This window comes from Manis javanica, chromosome 1 (assembly GCF_040802235.1).
Source record: "Manis javanica isolate MJ-LG chromosome 1, MJ_LKY, whole genome shotgun sequence".
Classification (NCBI taxonomy): Eukaryota; Metazoa; Chordata; class Mammalia; order Pholidota; family Manidae; genus Manis; species Manis javanica.
In genome coordinates, this window is record NC_133156.1 from 164,247,937 (window position 1) to 164,272,610 (window position 24,674).

Consider the following 24,674-nt stretch of genomic DNA (forward strand, 5'->3'; position numbering starts at 1 on the left):
TACATCCCTTAAAATGAGGGTTCGAACGGTAGTACAGCACCATTTCACTGAGATTAACTATGCATTGAACATGTTCTTTGGCTGCCAGTGTTCTTTGCCTACGTAGCTATTATTGCCTTTCTGGACCAAACCCTTAACCCCAAATTGTGGTGGTGACTGACCAGCTGGGGCAGCCGCATGTGGAAGTGAGCTGAGAGGCGCCATGCCAGACCTGGCCCAGAAATGACTGCTTCTGGCACAGCCCTGCTTCCATGTCAGTCGGCAACTATGAATTGAGTGCCAAGGACTCAGGGCATGTGGGGAAAACTGTAGCTGCTGGCCCTATTGGGGGAGGGAGACAGACAAACATTTTTATAGAAATTGCAGAGGTGCACCTAAGGGAGGATCAGGTATCAGGTTGACCACTGAGTCTTGGGACAAGTTTTTTCCCAGCCCTGGAGACACAGAATCCATTTCACTCTCTTCCTGCACAAATACTTGTGTTTATTTTTATTGGTATACTTTTGCCAATAAAAGCAACAATCAACACAGGACAGAGTCTAAACAGAGAGGAACAATCATAGTGTTATGGGAGGAGGCATGGTGGCAGAGAGCTGATTAATTAAGCACTGTGAGAGGGGAAGAGAGCTCTGCTTAATCGCCAACCTGAAGCCGTCCCTTGCAGGCAGGTGCCACATTTCATAATTCAGGCAATAGGAGCTTTGGGATGATCACTGGCCCAGACAGAACAAAAGCAGAAAGTAGAAACTTTGGCTGTTCCTTCCCATCTCCAGTGGCCTGGATGGACCACCTGCATTACCTTAGAGCAAGCCCAGCTCTCAGAGAAGCTCTGGTCTTTCCAGCTAGTGTTAGGACTAATGCCCACCCCCGTGGTACTTAAAGATTTTCCCGTTCTATCATCCACCATCAGCTGTTTTTATTTCGCCCTTTATAGACTGTTGGCACTCCAAAGCTCTCAGCATATGCAACGACTCCAATGACAAGCCAACAAAGGAAAGGAAAAAAAAATCCACTCTTGAGATACTTCATTACAAGTGGGAAGGGTGGTGAGCTTCTGGCAGGAAAAAAATCAGTCTCTGCTGAAGTTCATTTCATCACACACGTCCATGATTACATTCACCTCTGTGATTAAGTGAATAGAGCAGATTCAACAAAGAAATGAAATTCCTCTTTGACCTCCCAGCACCTGCGATCTACAGGAAGAGGCAAGGCTCCCTAGATATAAGTTAAATGCAGCATAACTGGGAAGCGTGGAGGAGATACTGAGGCCCAGACTGGAGTCCAGGTGGGCTTTCACCCTTGGTTAGTAAAAACCTTCTCCCGCAGAGCAGTGACATACAGATGGTGTGCTACTTATGTGAAGGGTCAGGATGCCTGGATAAATGTGTGGTTCCTCGGGGTGGAAGCCCTTACTCTCACCTGAATAGCCTCCATTTGCAAGTCAGGAGTTTGGGGAATGATATCTGATACCTGATGTCTGAGCACCTCAAAGCACTCCATTCCAGACATTTTGACCTGACAGGTTCCTTCCATGCCCTGTGACAGCAGGGCTACACTTCCCACAGTTGAGCCCTCTCCTTTCGAATCCCGTGCAGGAGATACTCTTATAGATTAATTGCTCCTTTGGTAATTGGCATAGTGTGAAGAGGTCCTGAATTAGTAACTGGAATCTCCTGCTCTATTCCCTGGCCTGCAGTCCTCCCAGGCTGGATTCTTAGCCTTCTTCAACCTCTGGGTCTGCAAGATGTGGGTCTGCTTGCAGAGGAGTTGCCAGTCTGCTGGTGCAGCCCAGAGCCTGCCATGGCCCTTCACTGGGCAGATGCCTTGGGCCTTGGGGTATGAGAGCCTGCTTGGAAGGCAATGGGACACGTTTCAGGGTGAGGCATGGGCCATTATGGATACATGGGGTGGCCTGTTCACCAGCTGGCTGTAAGTCTCCAGTGACCCTGAGCATTTGCAGGACATATCCATGCTGTTAAATTGTCTCAGGAGAGATGGGGCAATCATCGGTCCACAGAGGGTCAGAGTAAGCCTGGGCTCAGCTGGGATGGACGTCTTGGCTCAAATCCAACTCAGGTCACAACAAGTGGGGACATGAGGATCTGGTGTCATGGTTTCTACCTGAGGGAGACTTATAGTAAGCCAGAGAAGGGGACGAAAACAGCAATTCAGTGGATCCAGGCCAACAGAAGGATGTGCCTCTGAATCGAATGCTGAAGCTGCATAGGAGCAGAAGCGTCTGGATGAACTGGGTAGGCTTCAAGGTTCCCATGCCGTAGGACATACTGTTCTCCTTTGGGACAGAACCACAGGAGGCAGGATGCTGCACCAAGGGGCTTCAGGTACAGCTCTGGAGGCACATTGGGGGCTGGTTTGGCCACAGCTTGTCTGTGTGACCTGGGACTCTGGGACATTCCTAAATGCTAAATGAGGGACATTCCTAAATGCTAAATGAGATGATGCCTGGCTTGGGTAAGAGCTCAGTAAACATGATTGGTAACCATGATGATGGTGAAAATGATGTGGCCACAATTTTTAGAGGACCCTCTCTAATTTCCTCAGTTCCATTGTGTCGCTCCATCCAACTCCAGCCAGTTTTCTTGTTCTTTCCTTTCCTCCAGAGGGAGAAAATCAGCAGAGGATGCGGAGGGAAGAATGGAATCTGAGGGGAGACCACTGAGGACTAAACAAGATCACATCTGGCCCCCTTGGACCTCTGTAATGAGAGAAGAGAGGAGGCTGGGGCAAAAGTGTACAGGTGAGGCAGGAGGGAACTTCACAGCCCAGAGAGTCCCAGGCTGCACAGGCTGGGAGAGAGGGAGGTTCCTCCCTCGGGCTGGAGAGACTGGTGACCCCCAGCCCCTGCTCACACCAGAGCCCCTGTGCTGAGCCCCAGACAGCCCCGGAGTTGAGGGGCCCAGTGGACTCAGGACTCCTGCTTTCTCCTCTGCTTCTCTGCTTCCCTCCTCCTCAGCGCACTGGAGCAGCCCCATCCCCAGGACTGGCTACCCCAGCAGGTTTTTCTTCTGCCTCACCAAACACAGGCTCTTTTTAATTTTGACAGTTAATCACAGAGAAAAACAAGGAAGAGCAAGATAATAAAGACTGAGTATTTATTAAAGCTTAAGAACAAAGTTCTTGGAGTCATTGTCCCTAGTTTCTGACCTTTTTTCTCAGGTGACTGGAAAAAGGGCCTAGCAGAAATGCCCTGGGCTCCAGTTGGTTTCTTTTCTTTCCCCCAGCTAGGACTTTCACTTTACATTTCGTTCCTTTATTCATTTGAGTATTTTTATATTTTTATGGGGCTTTTAAAGTTGCCAGTTACACGTGTTCATTGCAACGAATTCAAATAACGCAGTATATAAAGTACAAAATGGAAGTTTCCCTACCTCCCCATTCGGCCCAGGGATTGTTTTTCTGTAAAGTATTACACCTCCCTCTGCCCTCTTCGTTTTCCTCTCTTCCCTGCTCTGAGGGCCTGGATGCTATTTCCTCCTGGGCTTGGAGTCCCTCAAGGGCAAAAACTGTGTCTTAGTGTCTCTGTATCCAGAGTGCTAGGCCTTTCATATGCATTTGTAGAATGAACTAGATTTCCATTATAAAGGGATAGGAATAATACCGGTAAGAGCCAGGGATAGGAAATGAAGAGGAAGTATTTAGTCAGTAGCTTAATATACACAATTACAACTGAGAAAACTATTTTATGACACTTTACCCCCTGATATATCTTCTCTTTTTTTTTCTTTTTTAAATCTGATGCTGACTCAACTAAATCGATTTTTTCACTAATCCTCAAATTGAAAAATACTGGTCTCAAACACTGCCCATGGGTGTCCGCTGGCATTCCCTTTGGCGGAAGCCTGTGGGGACTAGTAGTAGTTAGAATGCTCTCTGTGTAAGTGACACCCACGCTCGCAAGGTCTGGTATGATCCACTTGTGGCAATAAATCACTCCAGGAAGATCAGTGAGGCAAGTTCCCAATTTCCAAATCTTATCTCCCAGCCCTACCCAGAAAGGGAGACAGCCTCTTTGAGAGCTTCATTCCCAAATGTCCAGATTTCTGTAGGTTTGCCCCAAACAACTGCCAAGGCACCAAAGAGCTGTAAAGGCTTCAGCAACCAGCTCATCTTGCTGGACCTCAGGCCCTTTAATTTTAACAGGAGGAGACTGCATCAGAAAATCAGGTTCTAGCCTCATGTAAGTTCCTTAATGTATAACTTTCTGGGCAACCAAGGGAGGAGGGTAAAATCAAGATCAGCAAGATCAAATGTAATGGGCATCTTTTTTTCTGACCTGTCCCCTTCTCCTGGGAATGGTGGCTTAATATACACAACTATAACTGAGAAAACTATTTTGTGAGACTGTATTTACCGCCTGATATACTTCTGCCTTTTTTTTTTTTTTAATCTGATCTTGACTCAACTAAACTGATTTTTTCACTGTCTCAAATCCCCTGGGGACCTGTCCCACCTCCATTTCCATGGGTCCTAGTGGGGATGGGCAACTGGTCAGGCCTGGATACAATACCTTGGGCCACAACAATTGACCTAGGCTGGGCAGGACACCAAGATGGGCCAATCAGGAGTCTGACCCAGGCTTTTATAAGGGGGGAGGATCCCTAAAAGGAGACTATAGAAGCCTCAAGCTGTCTACTGCTATGTCCTTTCTCCCTGCTGACCACAGTACTTCTGTTTAGCCTTACCATAGCCCAGAGGTTGTTACTATTATTAGTTTCCTTTACAGATGAGCAAAGGGAAACTTGGAAAGCTTAAGAAACCTGCTTGGGATCACCCAAAAACAGATTTTGATGCTGTTCAGACCTGTTTTGCTACCAAACCTTCTTAACCCCCACATAGTGCTGCCCCTCTGAGGGATAGAGTTACAGGAACAGAATTGTAATCGGTTGAGGAATCTCGACTCAGTGGGGCCACAACATGACATGGTTGTATTTGCTTTCTTATCAAGGTTTTTAACCAGTTTCTGTCAAATTTCCTTTTTCCTTTCCTTCTCAAAGTCTTGGGTAGACCCCACAGCTCCAATGTGACTTTCGGTATTAAAAGTCCAATCAGATCCATTAAAGACTAACTTCTCATTTCTGATTTATATTAACTGCACTCCTCCCGATCATTCAGGCTTGGGGTTCAGTTAGGAGAGAGGTTTTGTGTGTGTGTGTGTGTGTGTGTGTGTGTGTGTGTGTGTGTGTGTGTGTGTCTGTCTGGCACAGAATGTGGGGCTCATGTGTTGGTTCTGGGATACTTCTGTCTTCCTTTTCAGGGTCTAACTTTTCCACTGTTGGGGTTTGCCAAGAGTAAGAGGAGGAAATGGGTAATTTCTCTTCATCTCCCACAGTGTGAACCCCTGTCTTTGTGGCTGCTGCTGCTTGAGTGAATGTGGCTTGTGTCCAGTTACTGGTTCCTTGCAATGGGAGGTTCAGCTCAGCCTCTGCTGGGACTCCCTACCCCCAGCTGTTGGGACACCTTTTACCTGTCAGGCAGCTTCTCCTGGGTGAGTCCACCCAATGGTTGCAATATAGACCACCCACTGCTGACCCTCGCTAGGCCCCAGGGTTCTCTCCAGTTCTCTCTTCCCTTTGCTCTCTGAGTCCTGGGCAGAACAGCAAGCCTGCTGCTCAGTCTGATCCTGGTATAAGATGCCAGTCTCCCTTCTTACAGGAGCCCCAAATTTTTTTAGAGGATCTCCTTCACTTGATTTTGAGAGATATGTTAGTTACCTATTACTGCATAGGAATTAAGAAGCAGTTTAGCTGGGTGGTTCTGGGCCAGAGATTCTCATGAATTGAAGTCAAGAAGTTGGCTGGAGCTTCAGGAATCTGAAGGCTTGCCTTGGGCTGGGAGATCCACTTCCAGGCTCACTCACATGGCAGTTGGGAGGAGACCTTAGTTCTTTGTCATGTAGGCCTGTCGCATGGGTCACTGGCAAAGTCAGCTATGCCCAGAATAAGTGATCCAAGAGAAAGACCAAGATGGAAACAACAATGTCGTTTATGACCTAGCCTTAGATATGACATATGACCACATCTTTCATATTCTATTGATCATATGGATCAAAACTGATACACCGTTGGGAGGACACTATGCATGAGCATAATAGCAGGTGGCAGGGATCGCTAGGGGCCATTTGGAGGCTAGCTGTCATGATAGGAGGTGAAGGAAAATCTTCTCTACTGAACACTGACAAACTGACAAGCTTCTCACCCTCACCCCCTGATGCCCGGGTTCTTGTTCACAAAGCCGAAGAATGAGCTTCACAAACCCTCAAGGTAGGAGAGCAAGGTACAGGCCTTTATTTAGAGATAAGGTGACAGGACAGAGCTCCCAGCTCACGCCAGGAAGGGACAAGAGAGTCTGGGGTGGTGCATTGTCTAGGGGGTTTTATAGGCAGTTGAGGATTTTTGAGAACATGAAAAAAACTTAGGGGTGTGGACTTATTAAGTGGTCCCTGAATATTTGGAATTAACACCAGTAACTTCCTGCTCTGATGATTTCTTCCTGAGATACCAGAATCTTGGTCTTGGGGGCAAATGAAACAAGGCTACCTGCTCAGCCCCCAAGGTGGGCTGAGGTATTGTTTTCTAAAGAGTAAGTTAAGAATTTCTAACGTCTTAACTTCTTGGGTATTAAAATGCAGTCTTATCTTTAAGGCGGAATCCTTCTTGCCTTTTACTGTGTTGTTTATGCCTGGGCTTACTTGCTAAATTAGTTGCCCAGTTTGCAAAATCACCTCACCAGATCCGAATGAGGAAAGACAGCAGATAGGTCTGGGCCTTTTAGCATGCTAAGGTGAATCTTACACATGATTATAAATGATTAGCATAATAAAAACGTGCTACTCTTCTTTATCTGGGGTATATTAACTGATCTCACTGAAGAATGACTCTAGAGCTGAATGTTTAACACAAGAGTTTTAGTAGGGGGTTTCCTTGCATGTAGTTACATTGCTCTGACTGCAACTATCCTGCCTTGCTTTTTCCGGAGGCCCTCACCCTACTCTGACTACACCCATGGTCCCTGTTTCACCCCAACAGCTTTTCTTAAAGATTGGGAATTTGGTCTACTGGGGTGATGGTACTCCTGTCTGCTTAGGTGTCCAATAGACACATAAATCTAGTATCATCAAATTATAATGTTAATCTTTCCTCCAAAGGAAGGAATTATTATTTCCCATCACTTCCCTTTTTTCTGTCCCAGCTGCTCTGGCCAAAAATCTTGGAGTCATCCTTTATTGCTCTTCTACCTCAGCTGATATCCATCAGCAAATCTTGTTGGCTATATCTTGAAAATACATCTAAAATCTGGCTACCTCTCCCCACTTCTGCTGCATTTCAAGTCGCCGTTTTCATTCACTGAGAAACGTTGAAACCAAGGGACATTATGAAAGTCATCATGATAGAAAATGGAAATCTTTATTATAAAATAGTCATGCATGAGTCTAGTCATTTAAAAAAATGCCAAGTGGAATTTGATTTAAAGAAATACAACCACATTTTTGCAATTGGCCTCCTTAATCATTAATCTCAGTTTTTATCCATCAGTGTTTAGTCTTACCTTGACGTGATTCCCTTATACCCCCACAGGTCCAACAGTCCTCAATCTGACTTTTAGAAGTAGCCATCACAAGGCTGGCTCAGGACTTTGGGCCAGGTCAACTCTCAAAGCCCAGGATGGCTTCCCTAGGCCCTGAGGCTTCTGATCGTCCTGAGGAGACTGCCCTTCCATGCAGTGATGGGCTCTACCTGCTGCACAGAATGGGAATTTCCAACCTCATCCACTTGCCCTCTGGGCTTCTGTCATAGCTATAGCTCAGCTGTACCCATGAACTTTCCCACTCATCCACCCCTGGAGAGCTCATGGCTTCTCTATCTCTTCATCTTACATGGGCAGAAGGGTGAATAAGGAAAATCATGCCCACCAGAGCCCTTTTTTGACCTTTGAAGCTGCAGCGTATCATATTTCTAATTATAAACCCCAATGATAGGATTTACCTGTTACATACTTCTCTGACCCCAGACCCCTGAGCAAGATCCTCAAATCAGCCAATGGTTTCTACTTCATTTATAAACCAACTTCTGACACATACTTTTCTTCTAAAAGGACCAAACCCACTTTCCCAGAACCCATTTCAGAACACAAGCTTTATTAGGCAAGCCATAATAAAGAATCAATAGTAATTTGTATACTAATAGGATCCTTTAGGGTCTACAGCATGCATGTGTATCTTTATGCATTTTTTCACTTAATGTTGTCCACAATCCAGTGTGGTAGATTTTATCATACCCCATTTACAGATAGAGAATTTGAGGCTCAGAGAGGTATGTAATTTGTCCCAGGTCATGTAGTAGAGCTGGGTCTCAAAAGGGCAGATGTTTTCATTCCAACTCAAATATGCCAGAGTTCTCCTCCTTTCCCCCAACCCATTCTGCAATTCTTGGTAAATCCTGTTCCAACTCTGTGACAAGCAGGCATCTGGATGCCTAGAAGCGGTCCCTAATTCGTGGGAGTACTGCTGCTTCAATGAGCCACCACAGATCTGGGATATGGTCCTCAGGATATTGATTTTTATCAACTGACTGGTGGGTAAACACACTGGAGAAGAAAAGTCACACTGACTAAACAAGTAACAAAGTAATAAACCCAAATTCGAGTTTCTTAATTAATATGCTAATATACTAATATTAGTAATATAATAACATACTAGTTCTGATTTCTTAATACACTGAGAAATGAAACTGCTAAGAGGATTAGAATGTTAAATGAGAAGTCTTTATGAATATGTTAGTGGAGTAGGCTTGATTTGCATAACTACCAACACAGAATACTTAGAAATACTCTCTCCCTGGCAGAACTGATACATTCTGATAAACTGTGTCCCCTGGGATGTTCTTTTTCTAGATTGCAGCTTCTCTTTTTAGTTACAACATTGTATTGGATAGGTCACAATGAACTTTACAGATTATAGTTAATTGCAGTTTTCATTCCCCGGGGGATATTTAGAACATACTATAAATGCATGCTCAGCACATTTCCTAATCATCTCCAAGGAGATTTTTAAAAGCTTTTTATTATGGCAACTCTCAATCATACAGAAAGCTAGAGAGAATCCCCATGTACCCATAACCCAGCTCCAACATTTATGAGCCTCCTGCTGCCCTTTTTTTTGCATCTATCCTACCCTCCCCCAACACAATTTTCCCCAGAGTATTTTAAAGCAAATCTCTAAATCTTACCCATAAATTCAAGTGCTGCTCCCTGTTTGAAATTTACTCTCTCGACTGAGTACAACGTCCTTATCTTAAATGGGAGTATTGCCTGCCTTGTCCATCACACCAAGCCATTAGGAAGTTGAAAAGAGATATGGCATGTGAAAGGGATGTGGTTCTGAAAGTTGATTCCATGACAGATTCTCTGGGAGAAGATTTTCAAAACCAAATCCCTGGGACCTACCCCAGACCTATGAATCAGGTGTCTGGGAGTGGGACCCAGGCATCTGTGTATTGCCAGAAGTGCTCTAGGCTATTGAACTGTAGCTTGTTGTGAGGCCAGGATTCATTAAGCCACCATTGGAAAGTAGCTGGTTAGTTGGTGGTAGAGCTACTGTCCCCTTCTATGCTCCAGGATCTGCTCAGAGCACTGGAGGTGCTGCCGGGTAGGGCTAGGCCAGTTGTGAATTTAGGGCTGAAGATAGTCTCAATTTCAAGGCTCAACCTGGATCCCTGAAGAGGGAGAAATGGTCTGTCTGGTTTTGATGTTAGGCCTGCTTTGAGTCCTAGGTTTGAGTGGGGGTGGATTTAAACAGAATAGCAAGGTTTAGAAGTGAAGGACAGGAGGGAGAGGAGAGGATGGGGCCAAGAGTCTACCTCAGAGCCTCCATCATGGGGCAGGGGACACATAAGGCCTTAAGGTGCTCCTAAGTGGAGGTACCTAAACATTTGGCTTAGAAGACAAGAAATTGGAGGAATCATGCAGGACTGCTGGAATGCACAGCTCACATTGAGTTGAGCATATGAATGTTGCCTCACCCTGGAAGCATGCAGCCCTAGATCACAGGAGATGATCCCATGAAGAAGAAGAGAAATATTAGGCAGCTGAAACGATGGTAGGTCGTGACCTGGCCCGGCTTTCAGGAGGTGCGTCTGTGGGGGTAGGGCCTTGTGCCTCTCCTTGGCACTTGACAGCACTGAACTTTATGTGAACTCTGTACTTCTGGAAAGCAGCTACTGTCAATAAATCCCCCCATCCCTTTGTGTCCCCCTCATTTCATTTTGAGTTCTGAGAAATGGCTAACTCAAAAGACTATCTGCTCTAGAATATTCTAAGACCCACTGCCATTCTTTCTTAATGACCCAGATAAGACCCTCTCCCTCCTTTCTTTTTTTTTTCTTTTAAATAGCTAGTTTATTTAGTAACTTAAAAAACTATTTAAAGAAAAAATTGGTTCAGCAGCTTTTAGCAAAACATCCAACTGATGAGAAGGTTGGTTTTGTTCCCTCCTTCCTTCTAATAACTCTCTTATTTACCTGCCTCTATAAAACCCCAGGCCCTTTTCCTTTTCTTTGATAGGTTCCTCATTAGTGAGCATTCTCCCTATTGCAAAACCATCTGATTTATTATCCTGTGCATTTTGTCTCTCATACCCTTTCCTTTATCATAATGAATTTTATGATGAGCGATTGCTGAGATACTCTAGTCCAGCTGACAGTTCATACAACATGAATATACTTACTGTACACTTAAAAACAGTTAAAATGGCAAATTTTATTTCATGTATATTTTGCCACAATCAAAAAATTGCAGGTAACAGAGAAATTCAATGGAAATAATTTTATTAAAAACAATTAGAACCCCTACTATGTGCCAGGTGATGAGTTAGGGAATGGTCTAGGATAGGAAATGAGTAGATCTGCTCTCTGTGGTCTAGGAGTTCCCAACCTTGCTGGAGAGACAAAAACATAATCTGGTAATTGAGCTACATAATTTGGGTTGACACATATTGTAATAGACATGTGTATGGCCTTATTTGAGTCAGGCTATGAAGGGCCTTGAACACTACACTAAGGAGTTTGGATTTTGTCCTATGGTAATTTAAAGCCAGGGTATGACACAAATAGGTTCACTAAAATTCCTAATGTCTTATCACCAAACATCTGCTTTGTGTGGAGTGTGCAAAAGATCAATGGCTGTCATAGCTTTAATTTTAAAACGTTGATCCCCTGTAAAACAGTTCTTACATTCATACTTCTCTTGTTACATATATTTACAAGCAGAAAAGAAAGAGAGAATTAACTACTGGAAAAACAGAGACACAACCTGGAAAGTGCTCTGTAAGAAATGAGCTCCAGGCACTTTGAGATTTCTGAGCTCAGAGCCCCTGCCTGAGGGAGTCAGGGAAGGCCTCCAAGAGGAGGGGGCTGTGGAAAAGGAGTGGGAAGAGAGGAAGCAGAAGCATACAGATAAAGGAAGAAAGCTGTGGGCAGTAAGGCCAGAGGAGGGCTGGGCCAGAGGTCAGAGGGCTTTGTGTGACAAGTTGAGGGGCTTGAATCTCTGAGCCACTGGTGATGATGAGCCAGCAAGGACTCCATTAATAATAATGATGATGACGATACAGTGCTTACTACATGTCAGGTACCACCCTGACAGCTTTACCAATATCAACTCACTTAACCCCAATGCTCAGAAGACAGCATGATTAAGGTGGTCTAGGTCCCTTGGGTAGGCATGTGGATGATAACGGCCTGAACAAAGATCAAGACGAATGTGGTAGTTGGGGAGAAAGATGAAGGGAGGGATGGAAAGGATGTGATGGCTTTGAGAAATAATTGGGAATAATACCATCAAGACTTGATTATTTATTGGCTGGATGGTGGAATTGGTGAGGGAAAGGAAGGAAGCTGGGATGACTCACCGTTTTGGCCTCAGGTCCTGGGTGAATTATTGTACCACTCAGGTAAAGTACTGATTGCCCTTTCCATTTCTTAGTGGACTTGCTTAAAGTCCTCCAGTACTTTCTTCTCCTTCATAGATTATTTAAAAAGGAGTTGTTCAATTTCCAAATATTTGGGGATTTCTCAGAAATCTGGTATCGATTTCTAGTCTAATTCTGTCATGTAGGAGAGCATCCTTTGTGTACTTTCAATTCTTTTAAATATATGGAGGTGTGGAGGTTTCTTTTTGGCCCAATCTTGGTATATGTTTCTCTTGCACTTGAAGAGAATGTGTCTTCTCGTGTTGTTATGTGGATTTTCTATAAATGTCATCAAGTTAAGTCTTATGAATTTGATAATTTTCCAGCTACTTTAATTGTGGATCTGCCTATTTCTCCTTTCAGTTCTATATCCTGATTGATAGCTCCTCACAGGCAGGAGGGTACTATGGCAGAGAATAGAACGTTTGCGTGGAACTGGCAGAAGCATTTTATCTCTTTAAATTTATTCTAGAACGCAGGGACAAAATATGAAATCACTGTCTCCCAGGAGGCCCGGTGGAGTTCTGGACAGATGCAAATGAAGGAGTACAGGCATTCGGTCACGCCCCTTTCCTGGGTTGGCAAGGCAACTGATACACAAGCCAGCCAATCGGTGAGATGCTCACCTGCGGGGGCGGGGACGCCGCGAGAGCCAATGGGACGCGAGGCAGATGGTTCCCTGGGCTAATGGCTGGAGCGACGGGGCGGGCTTGTGTTGAGCGGACCGCGGTGGGAAAGATGGCGGCGGCTCTGGGGTCCTCTGGGTGGTTGCAGCAGTGGCGGCGGCGTTTGTCGGCTTGGGATGGGTCTAGGATGTTGTTCCTTCTTCTTTTGTTGGGGTCTGGGCAGGGGCCACAGCAAGTCGGGGCGGGTCAAACATTCGAGTACTTGAAACGGGAGCACTCGTTGTCGAAGCCCTACCAGGGTGAGGCGCCCCGGGCGAGGTGGTCGTGCGCGGGGAGGGCTTGGGGACCTGAGCTCGTCCGTAGATGCGGGGGCGGCGAAGGGCTCCGTGGCCCTCAGAAAGCTGCCGGCGGTAGGTGGGGCCCAGCGGGACTCCAGTCGCATTTGGAGCCTCTGGTCCCAAGGTTAGGGGGTGTGCCTCCCCCGCACTCAGCGCTGGAAGTTTTCTGCAGGTGGAAGCGGGGCTCTTGGATGCCATTAGCGCTAGGTCTGGACGAAGGATGCTCGGAGTTGGACACGAGGAACGTGGCTGGGGGGATAACTGCGAATGTCGGGGAGTGATTGAGGGCCACCAGCAATGAGCTGGTCTCCGGATGGAGCTGTGGATGTGCTAGAAAGAAAGTAGGAGGCAAAACTGGGGTAGAACTTGGCCTGACTGAGAAAGAACATAAAATTCTGTTGCCGGTTAAAACACCTGTTCTTCGCCAGTCCAGGAGCCTTACTGATGAAAAAAGGCTGGTTAGTTTTGCTCTGTTTAGGGTTCATAGGCCCTAAGGTACGGTTTAGCAACCAGAAGATTTATGTAGTTAGTTGTATAAAGGACTAAAGCAGTGCAGATGGCTTAACTCACAAAAACCTGTTGCCCCATTGGAGTTTGCATGGGGGACAGCAAGCACACAAACAACAACTCAGAGTGCAAGAGCGTATCTGCTGGTAAGGGTGATCATTTACTTAACGGATGGAGTGCCTCTTCTGTGCTGGTGGTCTCTTTGCTAATACTGTGAATTATACAGACACAAAGTTACCACTCTCAAGGGGCTTACAGTCTGACCTACAGGGAGAAGTAGCTTCATACTTTGTTTAAAGAAAGAATCTAATTAAGCCCCAGAGATCTGAGGGTCAAGCTCTTTTTAGATAGATAGCTGGGGAAATATTTTCCTCTCATGGTGCTAGAATTTACTGACATACAGAATAGGAAGAGTGGACCTGACTTACCTGGTTACCGTGGAATAGATAATGTGATTGCTCTGATGTGTTCTGGGGTCTTCATCAGGGAGGCTTTGTGAAAGGAAGCTGTAAACATGATAAGGAGTTAAGATTGATAAGTGACAGAAGGTAGGAGACTGAAATGAGACATGAAAGAGAAAAAAAGATGACTCCAGCTTTTGGAGGGTCCTTGTTGGCTTTCTGATTGGGCTGGTGTTGAAGAAGTATGAATTAATCTGCTTCCTCTCCATAGGTGTGGGCACAGGCAGTTCCTCACTGTGGAATCTGATGGGCAATGCCATGGTGATGACCCAGTATATCCGCCTTACCCCAGATATGCAAAGTAAACAGGGTGCTCTGTGGAACCGAGTGGTAAGAATCTTTCTCCTCTTCTGTTGGTGACCCAGAAAGCCCTAAATAGTTCACCAGTGGCATTTTGACTTAATTTGACCTGTTACCCCAGTATTCTGTCTCTGTGGTTATCAAGGATTTTCACTTCAGAGATTATGATGACCTTCATAATGAAGTCAGATATTTAGGGAAATGTTCTCTGTTGCCCTAATTATAGCAAAGAATTTATTTTGATTCTGTTTTCTGAAATGTCTTTAATTCCTGATTAACCTGGTAGTATTACTTCTTGGAGGTTAATAACTTAATTCATGTTTAATTTGCTTTGCTTTGTAAAGTACAAGACTGCTCTTTTAAATTTATCCCAGACTTCATCCTGATGTCCCCCCTTGTTATTTCTCTTTGAAGAGTCTAATTTTAAATTTTATTTTCAATGTGGAAGCCACTTTGAGCCCTTGGTCATTTTATTTGTCCTTCTCTGGACCTTTTCTAGCTACATTGTCTTCCTTGAGGTATGGCGGCAAGAAGTGAATGCAGTATTCCTGTGTGGCTGCACTGTGATTTTGTACAAGTGTAAGATGATGCTTTCTTTTTGGTTTCCAGGGCTCTTTCTAAATCTTTTACAACCACTTTGCTTTTGGGAATGACCTTGGCATCCTTTACTACTTTCTCTTGGGTTCTCATAAGCTTAGAACTTAGTTTTACATTGCTTTTAATCATTAGTTGTAGATAAGTGAGCCTCAGAAAAGAGGACAGTGTCTTTTCCCAGTTCATTTTATGTGGCAGAGAGTTTTAAAGGAACAAAGGGTTAAGAAGTTTCTACATGAGCTATTTGCGCCAGCTGGCCCTTTAACCCCGATTGTAGGCTGAGCTAGTTTGTGGTCAGAGTGTAGGGCAGTAAGTTCTGGTGGAAGAGGTGAAGGGCTGGTAGTTGAAAGACTTGGGCTCTAGATCTAGCTGTATCATAGACCTACTGTGAGCCTTAGACGGTTATTTAACCTCTCTCTGTTCTGTTTGTCCATCTGCCAGATGAGCTTCATAATACCGTCTGCTTGCCCACCAGGATTATTGAAAGATTAAAATAAGACAGTAGTCATGAAAAGTTCGGAAAGTTAAAATGGTTGCAGAAATGTGCATTGTTGTTACACAGCTGTTGCAAGTTTCATTGATGGAGGTCTGTGGTTCCTAAATGATTATGTCCAGGGCTTGATACTTTGTTGCTGTCTTGCAAACTGCCCAACATAACTCCCTGAAGCAGCAATTCTAGTCTAAGAGCTAGTTGTCCTGCCCTTTTTCAGATTCTCTGATACCTGAATTTTTGTTTTCTGTCTATCAGAATGAGCTTTGGAGTTATTTGAATAGGATGCATTTGTTTGAGGAGGGGTCTCAAATTTGGCTCTCCACTGGAGTGGATGCCTGGGTCCCACCGCTCAGAGATTCAGATTTAATTAGAATGGAGTGCAGCTGGGCCACTGAGATTTTCAAAAGCTCCCTAGGTAAATCTAATGTGCAGCAAAGTTTCAGAACCACTGTTAGATACAGCCCTGAGCAAAATTGTAATGCACTGTGCTCCCAGAGACCAAGGATAAATAGCAGACACCTGTTGGCTCAGTGTGAACTTCTCTCGGCTTGCCCTCTTTCCAGAGGCATAATACCTACCACTGGCTATGGGGCAGCTTTCTGCCATTGAGTTTCAGTCTTGACCTGAAACCTAAATGAAACAGAAGAAAGCTGGGAATCTGGAATGACAGCACAGGGCTGGGCTCATTAGAGTAAGGTCAGCAATTGGAGATTTCAGTGTTCTGTGGTGAATTCAGAAGTATTCACAGCCTCTTTCATTTTGACTATGTACTAATACAAACACTTTTGGAAGATTTTCCAGAAATTAAAAATGAAAACTGAAAACAATCTAGTAATATGTTGCTCAAGAGCCAGAACAATCTATCTGTATAGAGCCTTTGGCTGAACCCTGCTTGTCTCTCTTCAGTTGTTTCTTTTCTTTCTTCATGGTGAACTTTAACCAGAAGCCTTTCTAATCAAATACCAACTCTGGTTTCTCCTTGAAAGTGTTTAACTATTTAGAACACTTAGCCATCCTCTTCACTCCTCCATTTTTCCAAGTTTTGATACACAATTCAAAAAAAGAAGACCGGGAGGCTGATTAATACCCACATCCCTTAACATTTTCCCACAGAAGGCTGTCCCTGGGGTGGGGAAGCTGTTGGTCTCCTTTGGTGCATTTATTAGGCCATGGGCATGAGGTTTTGGGGGACCAGAACTTACCCCTTCTTGGGTGAACTCTGGCTTGCTCCTCAGCTTGACATAGTGCCAAGTCTAGCTAATTGGAGTTGTTTATAATATCTGCTACTTATTTCTGGAAGCCTCTGCATAATGACTTAGCTTTTCTTATTCTTTCGTCACGAACGAGGTTTTGACCCTTCTTTAAATCCAAGCTTTTTAGGATCTTTCTGTCAGAGGGGTGGTCTTACGTTGCAAATGTGCCTTATTTCAGCCACCTATACTCTATAGTCCAAAAAATTTGCTAGGTAGGTATAGGGTCACGGTAGTCTAACTTGGCATGCTCTTGACTTTTCCAACTTAGAGTACTATCCTGTTTCTATTGGGAGACATTGAAGATAATTGGGAGGTTTATTCAACTTTTGTATAAAATATACAGTTCAGTGGCTCAGTCTATTTAATTTTATGATATATTTAGCAAGTGTTAGTTTTGACCCTTAGCCTCATGTTCCCTGCTTTTATGTTTTCCAAGTCTGTAGACTGCTGATGAGGGCTTGAGGGGTTTTGCATTTCGTGCCCCTCATTGATTCTAATGTCTTCTTCACTTCAGCCATGTTTCCTGAGAGACTGGGAGTTGCAGGTGCACTTCAAAATTCATGGACAAGGGAAGAAAAATCTGCATGGGGATGGCTTGGCAATCTGGTACACAAAGGATCGGATGCGGCCAGGTATTGGGACCCTGGGTTGCTCTTGTGTGGGGTATGACAGGCTTGTTTTTCATGTGTTCTCTTTTGAGAAGGGAATGTCCCCACAGTGCCAGCAGTTTCCCTCTGCCCTGATGTCTGTGGGTGAAGACTGGCCTGTCTAGTCTCTAGTATGGGGTCTGAGTCCTAATGAGCAGCGGAACTTGACTCATCCTGGGGTGATTTCTTGCTTATTAGTTCCTTCCGGTTTCGCTTTGAAGCCACCTGGCCTTTTGGCTGGCTGTCCAGAACACTTAACGACTGGGTGAGCTGATTTCTTCTGGGCAAGCACAGTGAACAATCTCAGAACTCCTGAGTCAGGAGAAGGGTTATCCATTTTCCCTTGTGGTGTGGGAGTCATTGCTCCAAGTACGTGGCGAAAGCTCTACCTGATTTGACCTAGTCTCTTTTACAACCAGAAGCGGAACTTGGGAATTAATTCAGTTCTCTCTCAGGGACATAGTTGTCACCAAGTGTTTGTGAAGCGGAATTCTTCAGGGACACCTTAGCAAGCGGTTTGGGTCAGGGAGTGCCTGTAGTGCTAAGCATTGCAATGGCCTCTCTTCCCCTGCCTCCAGTAACAAACAGCTGCCATTAGGTACTGGGTGCTTGTTACAGGCTGGTGCTTTCCTGGGTACTTTGACGTTACATTTTCTCATCTTAAAGAGACACCCGGGAGTCCTTTGTATTTCACGTTTCCCTCCATTACGGTTATGTTATTTATTCCTTTATCAACTCTTGGCTTTATGTCATTGTTAATCATCTGTTCTCTCTCTCTCTAGGGCCTGTGTTTGGAAACATGGACAAATTTGTGGGGCTGGCAGTGTTTATAGACACCTACCCCAATGAGGAGAAGCAGCAAGAGGTAACGGCAAGTGTCAGAGCTTAGGTCTGCTGCACTGACGTTGCATTCCTTTGCCTCAGGAAATGTTGTTCACGAGAGAACAGACGGGAAAGAAAGTAGGGGGTTTGGTTCTCTTTTTTTCATTTGTTGATCTTCAAAAATTAATGTCCTTGTCAGGGTTTTCTAGAGAGAACTGCTTATGGTGCACAGTCCTCTGGAAATGGCTGTCACCAATGGAGCTTTTTCTTTGGCATTAACAGTGTTGTGTCGTGCACACAAGGCAGCTGCTGGAATCGAGCGTGTGTGGCTGGTTGGAGATATGGCTACTGGGTCAGCACCAGAAGAAGCTGAATTTATGTAACTCAACTCCCCTGACTTAATATGGCACTGCTGTGCTCCCTTCTGCAGCTTGCTCACCCTTCCCAGCATCCTTTTCTTCTGCTTCTCAGACCTGAGCAGCAGTTCTCTTCTATAGAAAAGGCTATAGAAGGAAATTGAAGAAATCCCAGCATTTTGTTGGATACAGTATCTGTCTGTTGGCAGAAGAAGCTTCTTGCTTTTTCCTCGCTGACCCTAAGGTTCTGTAGTACTTTCTTATTCTGGCAAAGGTTTGCACTGTCTCTGCCCGATGGCCCTGCCATCAGATGGTGGGAAATGATTATGACAGTTTGTTGCTGGGTATCCCATGGCTAAATAATATTTAGCAAGAAAAGGCAGTATTAGGAGTGGAAGCAGAACTCACTGTATTTTTTCCCCAAAAGCTTTTTGTGAAAAATGTCAAACTTATAAAAAAAATCACAAGAACAGATTATTGTATATGCAACACCCAGATTCAGCAGTTTTTGACATTTCCCCCAGAGTTCACCTTAGAGGAGGTAGAAAGTGAGACTTGAGTTAAGAGAATAACCTTTTGTTGTGTATCAGTTACAGAGTTGCTTCTGGGTTCCTTTTCGCTCCACCATACATCAAGCACTCTCTAGGGGCCAGGCCCTGGGAATTAGTGAGCAAGGCCCCTGGTCCTGCACTCAGTAGTACTTAGATGTTACAAGAATACAACAAAGAATTCCAGATGCTCTTCACCCAGACCCCTCCAAATGTTGATGTTTTACACCTTGCCCTTTTCTCTTAGTCCTCTTTGTGCCAGTGTGTCTGTGTGTGCTCGTGGCATGTGTATATATTTTTTCTGAACTACTTAAGAGAAAATTGCCTTTGTCATGCTCCCCTGATCCTAAATATTTCACTTGTTTTTCCTAAATACAAGTTCTCTTACATAGCACACAGTGATCAAAATCAGGAACATTGATAACAATACTATTATCTAATCTACTGGTCAGTTGTCCCAATAGGTCCTTTATAGTAAAAGAAACTCCCAGATCCTATGTTGCATTCAGCTGTCATGTCTCTCCTTTCCTTTAGTCTGGATCCATTCTCCAGTATTTCTTTGTGTTTCAGGGTACACTGGAGACTTAGGGTTTTGCGCTTTTTTTGGTATCTAACAGTATGTACTGAACATTTTTCCATATTAATAGATGTTGAGATAAGTATAGCACAGTGACCCCTGAGCCAGGGCCCCAGGGCCAGACAACCTGGCTTCAAATTCTCATTTCACAAGTTTCCTTACCTGTGAACGGGGATACTAATACTGCCCCTTAGGGCTGTGAAATTAATGAAGGGGTTACTGAATACAGTGCTAGGTAAAGAGGAAATTCTCAAAACATGCTAGCTGTGATTCACAACACTTAAGGATATTCCCAAGGGACATTTGGCAGTCCTCTTGGCAGTAGCTGCTGTGGGTCTATTCTCTCCTTTTCCCCTCCCACCAGCCTTTTCTTCACAGGTTCCAGGGAGCAATCATGGCTAGCTTACTCAACTGCAGTGTGGTTTAGGTTGGAAAAAACTGCTCTAAGACATTGGCTTCTAAACACTAGTTCATGAACTAGTCAGTTTCATGGGTCAAAGAATAGGAACAGTGAAGTGACTTTTCATAAATGCTAAAATGTTTTGTTATGAAATTATATAGTTCCTTTTTTATTTTATATACAATCTTATGCTCTGGTTTCACACGAGCAACACGGTTCTTTGTTTTTTTGGTGTTAAAATGCTCTTTTTAAAAATGTTTGCTATATAGATCGTTCTGTCATTATCATATTTTACTATTTTTAGTAGGTCAGAAAAACAAAAGAGGGCAAACCTATTAGTCCTCCAAATGGACATTTCACTGGCATTTGACAGCCAATGCTCTGGGAATTACCACTCTAAAAGATGTATGTTTGTCTTTGTGCTTTTATATGCATGAGCACCTACCTGTAAGCAATATTTGTATCTGGAAATGTATTAATTTAATCATTGATTGAGTGAATATTTATTGACTCCCTCCTGAATGCCAGGCACTGTACTAAAGGCTTTACCTATCTTATTTAACTTTTATAATTGACCCTGTGAGCTCTGTATTACGCTCTCTGCTCACAGTGAGGACACAGGGTAGCAAAGAAATGGTGTAATCCACCCAAGCTCAGAGAACTGTGAATGGTGTAACAGCAGTTAGAGCCCAGGCTCCAGTGATGGCAGGGCCTTGTGTGCTCTTTTTTCTTTCTAGTGGCTCACAGCTTGTGTGCTTTGGGCCTGTGGGATTTGCGCATAGGATCCATAAATCCATAACATCATGGGTCTCTCTTCAATCAAGATGTGCTGAAGGTACAATTACCATGTAGAGAGTCATTTTTTTTTTTTAAGTGACCTGGTACATAAAGTTGAAAACATTTCTTCACCCTATAGACAATTATTTGGGCAATAGGTGGAGTTCCTAATTTTTAGTGACTCTTAAATTAGGAATGAAACTACCACCTTGTGTGAGTCAGCGTGATTCTTAAGCCTTCGGTTCTAACTTCCCTTGGCTGCTTTCCAAGGAAAGAAAAATTGCTGCTGTGTGAACTTAGTGGCTACCAAAACACACTTCAGGAACTCCTGCCTGGGCATAGAAAATAAGATGGCATTCACAGATGTACTGCTAATGAGGTGAAGAGTTAAAGGCCAGGTTGTGAGTTGCCGAATAGACAGATTCCAGCCCCTGAAGCTGTGGGGGTCTGTGTCTAGTGCAGTCTTCCTGAAATTTGGCTGCACATCACAGTAGTCTGTGATACTTAAAAAAAAATACTTTATCCTGTGCACCTCTCTAGACCTACTGAGACTCTGACTGAGGGACCTACATGTAAGTGTGGTCAGAAAGCTCCCCTGTGTGATTGACACGTGCTTTCTGTGGGCTGTTACTGGGTAATCGGGTGCCTCACCAGCCTTGGGAAGAGGAAGGTCCCATTAGGCTCAGGATACTTGCCCTAGGAATTCTCTTGGAAGTGGCCACTCAACTCCTGATCACAGGTACTGGGGTTGATAAAAGGAGCAAGCTTGGGGTCCTCACTGCTTCCGAGGGCATTTTTAAGCCCGTCTTTTTCTCAGTTATTCCTGAAATTCCAAGCTTTCTTGTCAGAGGCCCATTTCTATAAATCGTTGGATAATGTTTTCACAATTCCCTTGTTCAAAATGGCAGTTGTAGAAAAGTAGTTTTATAGCATTTTAATCTGCTGATTTCATTTCATAGCTTTCTGTAGGCGGGGACGTGCCCCCCTAGTCACATATCGTGCTGAGACTTCCCTTAATCTTACCGTGGCTTATGAGGCCCAGTGTGGCCTGGCTCCTGCTTGGCTCACACCGACCTCTTCCTCACGAGCCATGTTTCAGACACCCCTGTCTAATGGTCCTTGAATGTGCCAACCTCATCATTCTTAGGCTCCCAGGACTTTTGGTGGGCTCCCTCTAACTACTGGGGTCTCAGCTCAGATGTCCCCTTATCAGTCTCTATCATAGTAACCTGTTTTATTTTTCTCATAGCATTTATCACTATCTGAAATAATCTGATTTTCTTTCTTATTTGTTGTTTGTTAGCCCCATGAGAGCAGATACCTGTCTGTTTCCCATTGAACTCCCAGCATCTGGAACAGGGCTTGGCTCCTAAAAGGTGCTCCCTGTATTAGAGGAAGGAGTACTCTGGGCTCTACACCCTCACCCACCCTGCCTTTAGGGCAGGACTGAGCTGATCTTGTTGCTCTTATTGCTGGTAGCTTAGAACTATGGCAGTTTAATAGAGCAAAGCTAAGTATCTGTGAGCCTCATGATTTTTCTAAATCTGTGGTGCTGCAATGCTCCCAGAGAGCTTTCCCTTGTTTATGTGTTGTAGGTTAGAATGACAACAGCTGCTTGGAGAGTTATGTCCATAAGGCTCAATACAAGGGTAAATGATCCCTTTGGATTAGAGTGAGTTCATAGTATCTCAAATAGTGGTATTTTTGTCATCTGGGCAAGAGCTATATCCTGGGTGGAGAAAGACACCTCGACTTTGGAAGAATTAGCCCTGTTTGTCACTCCTGTCTTCCCCCTTGCCACAGAAGTACTGTGGTCTGGCTACAAACAAACTTGTGTCTGACTCTCAAAGATGTAAGTGGGGCCTGCTTGGACAGAGCAATGCAGCGTGTTTTACAAAGCTTCTGAAAGCCTCAGGTCCTTAGGGCTTCCTGGGGACCCTAAAATCCTGTGGGGATTTAAATTGGTTTGCTCATCTACCAGCATGGGGCCATAACCCTTCCATGGCTGTTCCTTTCTGACCTGGTCTCCTGTCTTCTGTGCCCTCTCTTGTTTTTCTAATAACCTGCTGGACTCTCTCAGGCCCAGAAGAGGCGATATTCTCCAGGAGTCCAGGTACTCAGTTCTTGACCCTCTGTGGGCACCCCTTATTCCCTATGTGTCCATCCAACATTTGCTTCTGTTCACATCCCTGTGGCTATTGTCTCAAGAGTCCCCAGTCTCTGATTTCAATCACATCTTCACCTTGCATGTTGGCTGTTGAGGACAGTGAGGAACTGACCAAAGAAGTGGCATGTTTCACGTTTCCTGTCCTTTGCTCCCCCTGACTCCCTGCACGGCCTTAGCACTGGGCTTGTTCTGGAATGGTTAGCTCACTGTTTCTAAGGAAGAACTTGTTCCTACAACTCTCTTAGAGAGAGAGGGCCTCTGAAGTAGGTGGGAAGGTAGGTGGGAAACAGGGACACTTTCTGTGGGAGAACCTTGCCCAGATTGTTATGGGAGAGGTAAGTGTAGATGATGCATGAGTGGGCGGGAAGGTCCTTTGACCAAGAACAGGCATCTGGCTGCAGATCACCATCCAGCAGCCTGGCAGTGCTCTTTCTGAGTTCTCATCCATTTAGCATCATTTGCTTAGAGGATTTAGAATTTGAAAGGAGCTATCCTGAATGGAAAGATTCCCCTAACAAACAGGTACTTTCAGAATACCCACTGTGTGCATGGCACTTAACCAGGGTGGGGGGATGAGCTAAGGTGGAGACAGGCAGAGACGTATAATAAATGCTTTCTTCAAGAAGCTTACATGGCAGTTGGTGAGATAGGGATGTGTGTGTGTATACACAAAGATGTGTGTGTATAAAACCATCAGTGTTGGCCTGTATGTAAGTGTCGAATGGTGATCTTTGGCAAGCTGCCAGTCAGACTCCAGACTGGTAGCAAGGAGGATTCCTGAAGGCGAGTACAGAGTGCAGGTACTTCCTGGGCTGTTCCCTAAGTGGCATCTGAGTGGTGGTTCTCGGGGGCTCCTGCTGCAGAGGCAGAGTGGTGGTCTGGTTTACGTAAGGAGCTCAGCTTGTATGTGCAATATTCCTGTGGCTGCTTGTACAGGTGTTCCTAAGAGCACTTCCTTACTGTCTGCTTTCTCTTCCCCGCTTTCTCAGCGAGTATTCCCTTACATCTCAGCCATGGTGAACAATGGCTCCCTCAGCTATGATCATGAGCGGGATGGGCGGCCTACAGAGCTGGGGGGCTGTTCAGCCATTGTCCGCAATCTCCATTATGACACCTTCCTTGTGATTCGCTATGTCAAGAGGCATTTGACGGTGAGTCTGTTCTGGACCAGTTGGTGGTATGGGCTGTCTTGCCCCTACTTTCATGGCCGGCCTTGACTTATATCTTCTTTTTATCCTAGATAATGATGGACATCGATGGCAAGCATGAGTGGAGGGACTGCATTGAAGTGCCTGGGGTCCGTCTGCCCCGGGGCTACTACTTTGGCACTTCCTCCATCACTGGGGATCTCTCGGGTACTGCCATGCACACACTCTATTTGCCCTGACTGAGTCACGTCTTGAGAGCCAGACCTTGGTGAGGCTTCTCAGAGGAGACAGCCAGACAAGCAGAGCTCTAGGAATCGAGGGCCCTGAGAGGGCTTATCTTCTTGTATTCTTGCATCCGGGTCCCTTAAGAACCCTAGATCTGGGCTCTCCTACTATAGCTGTCTACAGGAGAAGCTGGTGCTAACAGAGAGCAGAATTTGCCTCTCCATCAGGCCACCTCTTCCAGCCCGAGTTCTGAGCTCCATGCTCTCCTGTCCCTGGTGTCCCTTCCTACAGTCAGGCTCCTCTCCTTCAACCTCCTAGTGTGCTCAGTTCTCTTACAGAGCTTTTCCTTGACTTGCCTTTCCTCTTCTCCAGACTCTCCTCTGTGCTCCAAATTCTGAATGTGTCTTGAGTACAGATGCTCCCGTTTCCTAGCCATCCACCTGTTCACCCTCCTG

The 24,674-nt window shown here is 44.9% G+C and overlaps 1 protein-coding gene and 1 long non-coding RNA gene across 9 annotated transcripts in view; one reads left to right on the forward strand and one right to left on the reverse strand.

Moving 5' to 3' along the window:
* LMAN2L (lectin, mannose binding 2 like) overlaps positions 1–24,674 on the forward strand; it is a 38,181-nt gene that overhangs the window by 1,082 nt on the left and 12,425 nt on the right. For 3 of the 8 annotated variants that reach the window (XM_073240266.1, XM_017672826.3, XM_073240250.1), the window contains exons 1-7: positions 12,695–12,905; positions 14,124–14,242; positions 17,067–17,184; positions 17,982–18,064; positions 22,760–22,792; positions 23,836–23,997; positions 24,087–24,201. In XM_073240266.1, the coding sequence (XP_073096367.1) occupies positions 12,719–12,905; positions 14,124–14,242; positions 17,067–17,184; positions 17,982–18,064; positions 22,760–22,792; positions 23,836–23,997; positions 24,087–24,201 (817 nt within the window). In that variant the 5' untranslated portion in view covers positions 12,695–12,718. Of the gene's footprint in view, positions 1–2,621; positions 2,759–12,667; positions 12,906–13,269; positions 13,598–14,123; positions 14,243–14,711; positions 14,792–17,066; positions 17,185–17,981; positions 18,065–22,759; positions 22,793–23,835; positions 23,998–24,086; positions 24,202–24,674 lie in introns of those variants that run through there. The other 5 variants (XM_017672867.2, XM_036994643.2, XM_017672854.3 and 2 more) reach the window with 5 other exon arrangements.
* LOC140850334 (uncharacterized) lies at positions 11,852–14,129 on the reverse strand. The gene is made up of 2 exons (XR_012132984.1): positions 13,880–14,129; positions 11,852–13,274 (listed from the first exon to the last, which is right to left on the reverse strand). It is a non-coding gene; the product is annotated as an uncharacterized lncRNA (long non-coding RNA).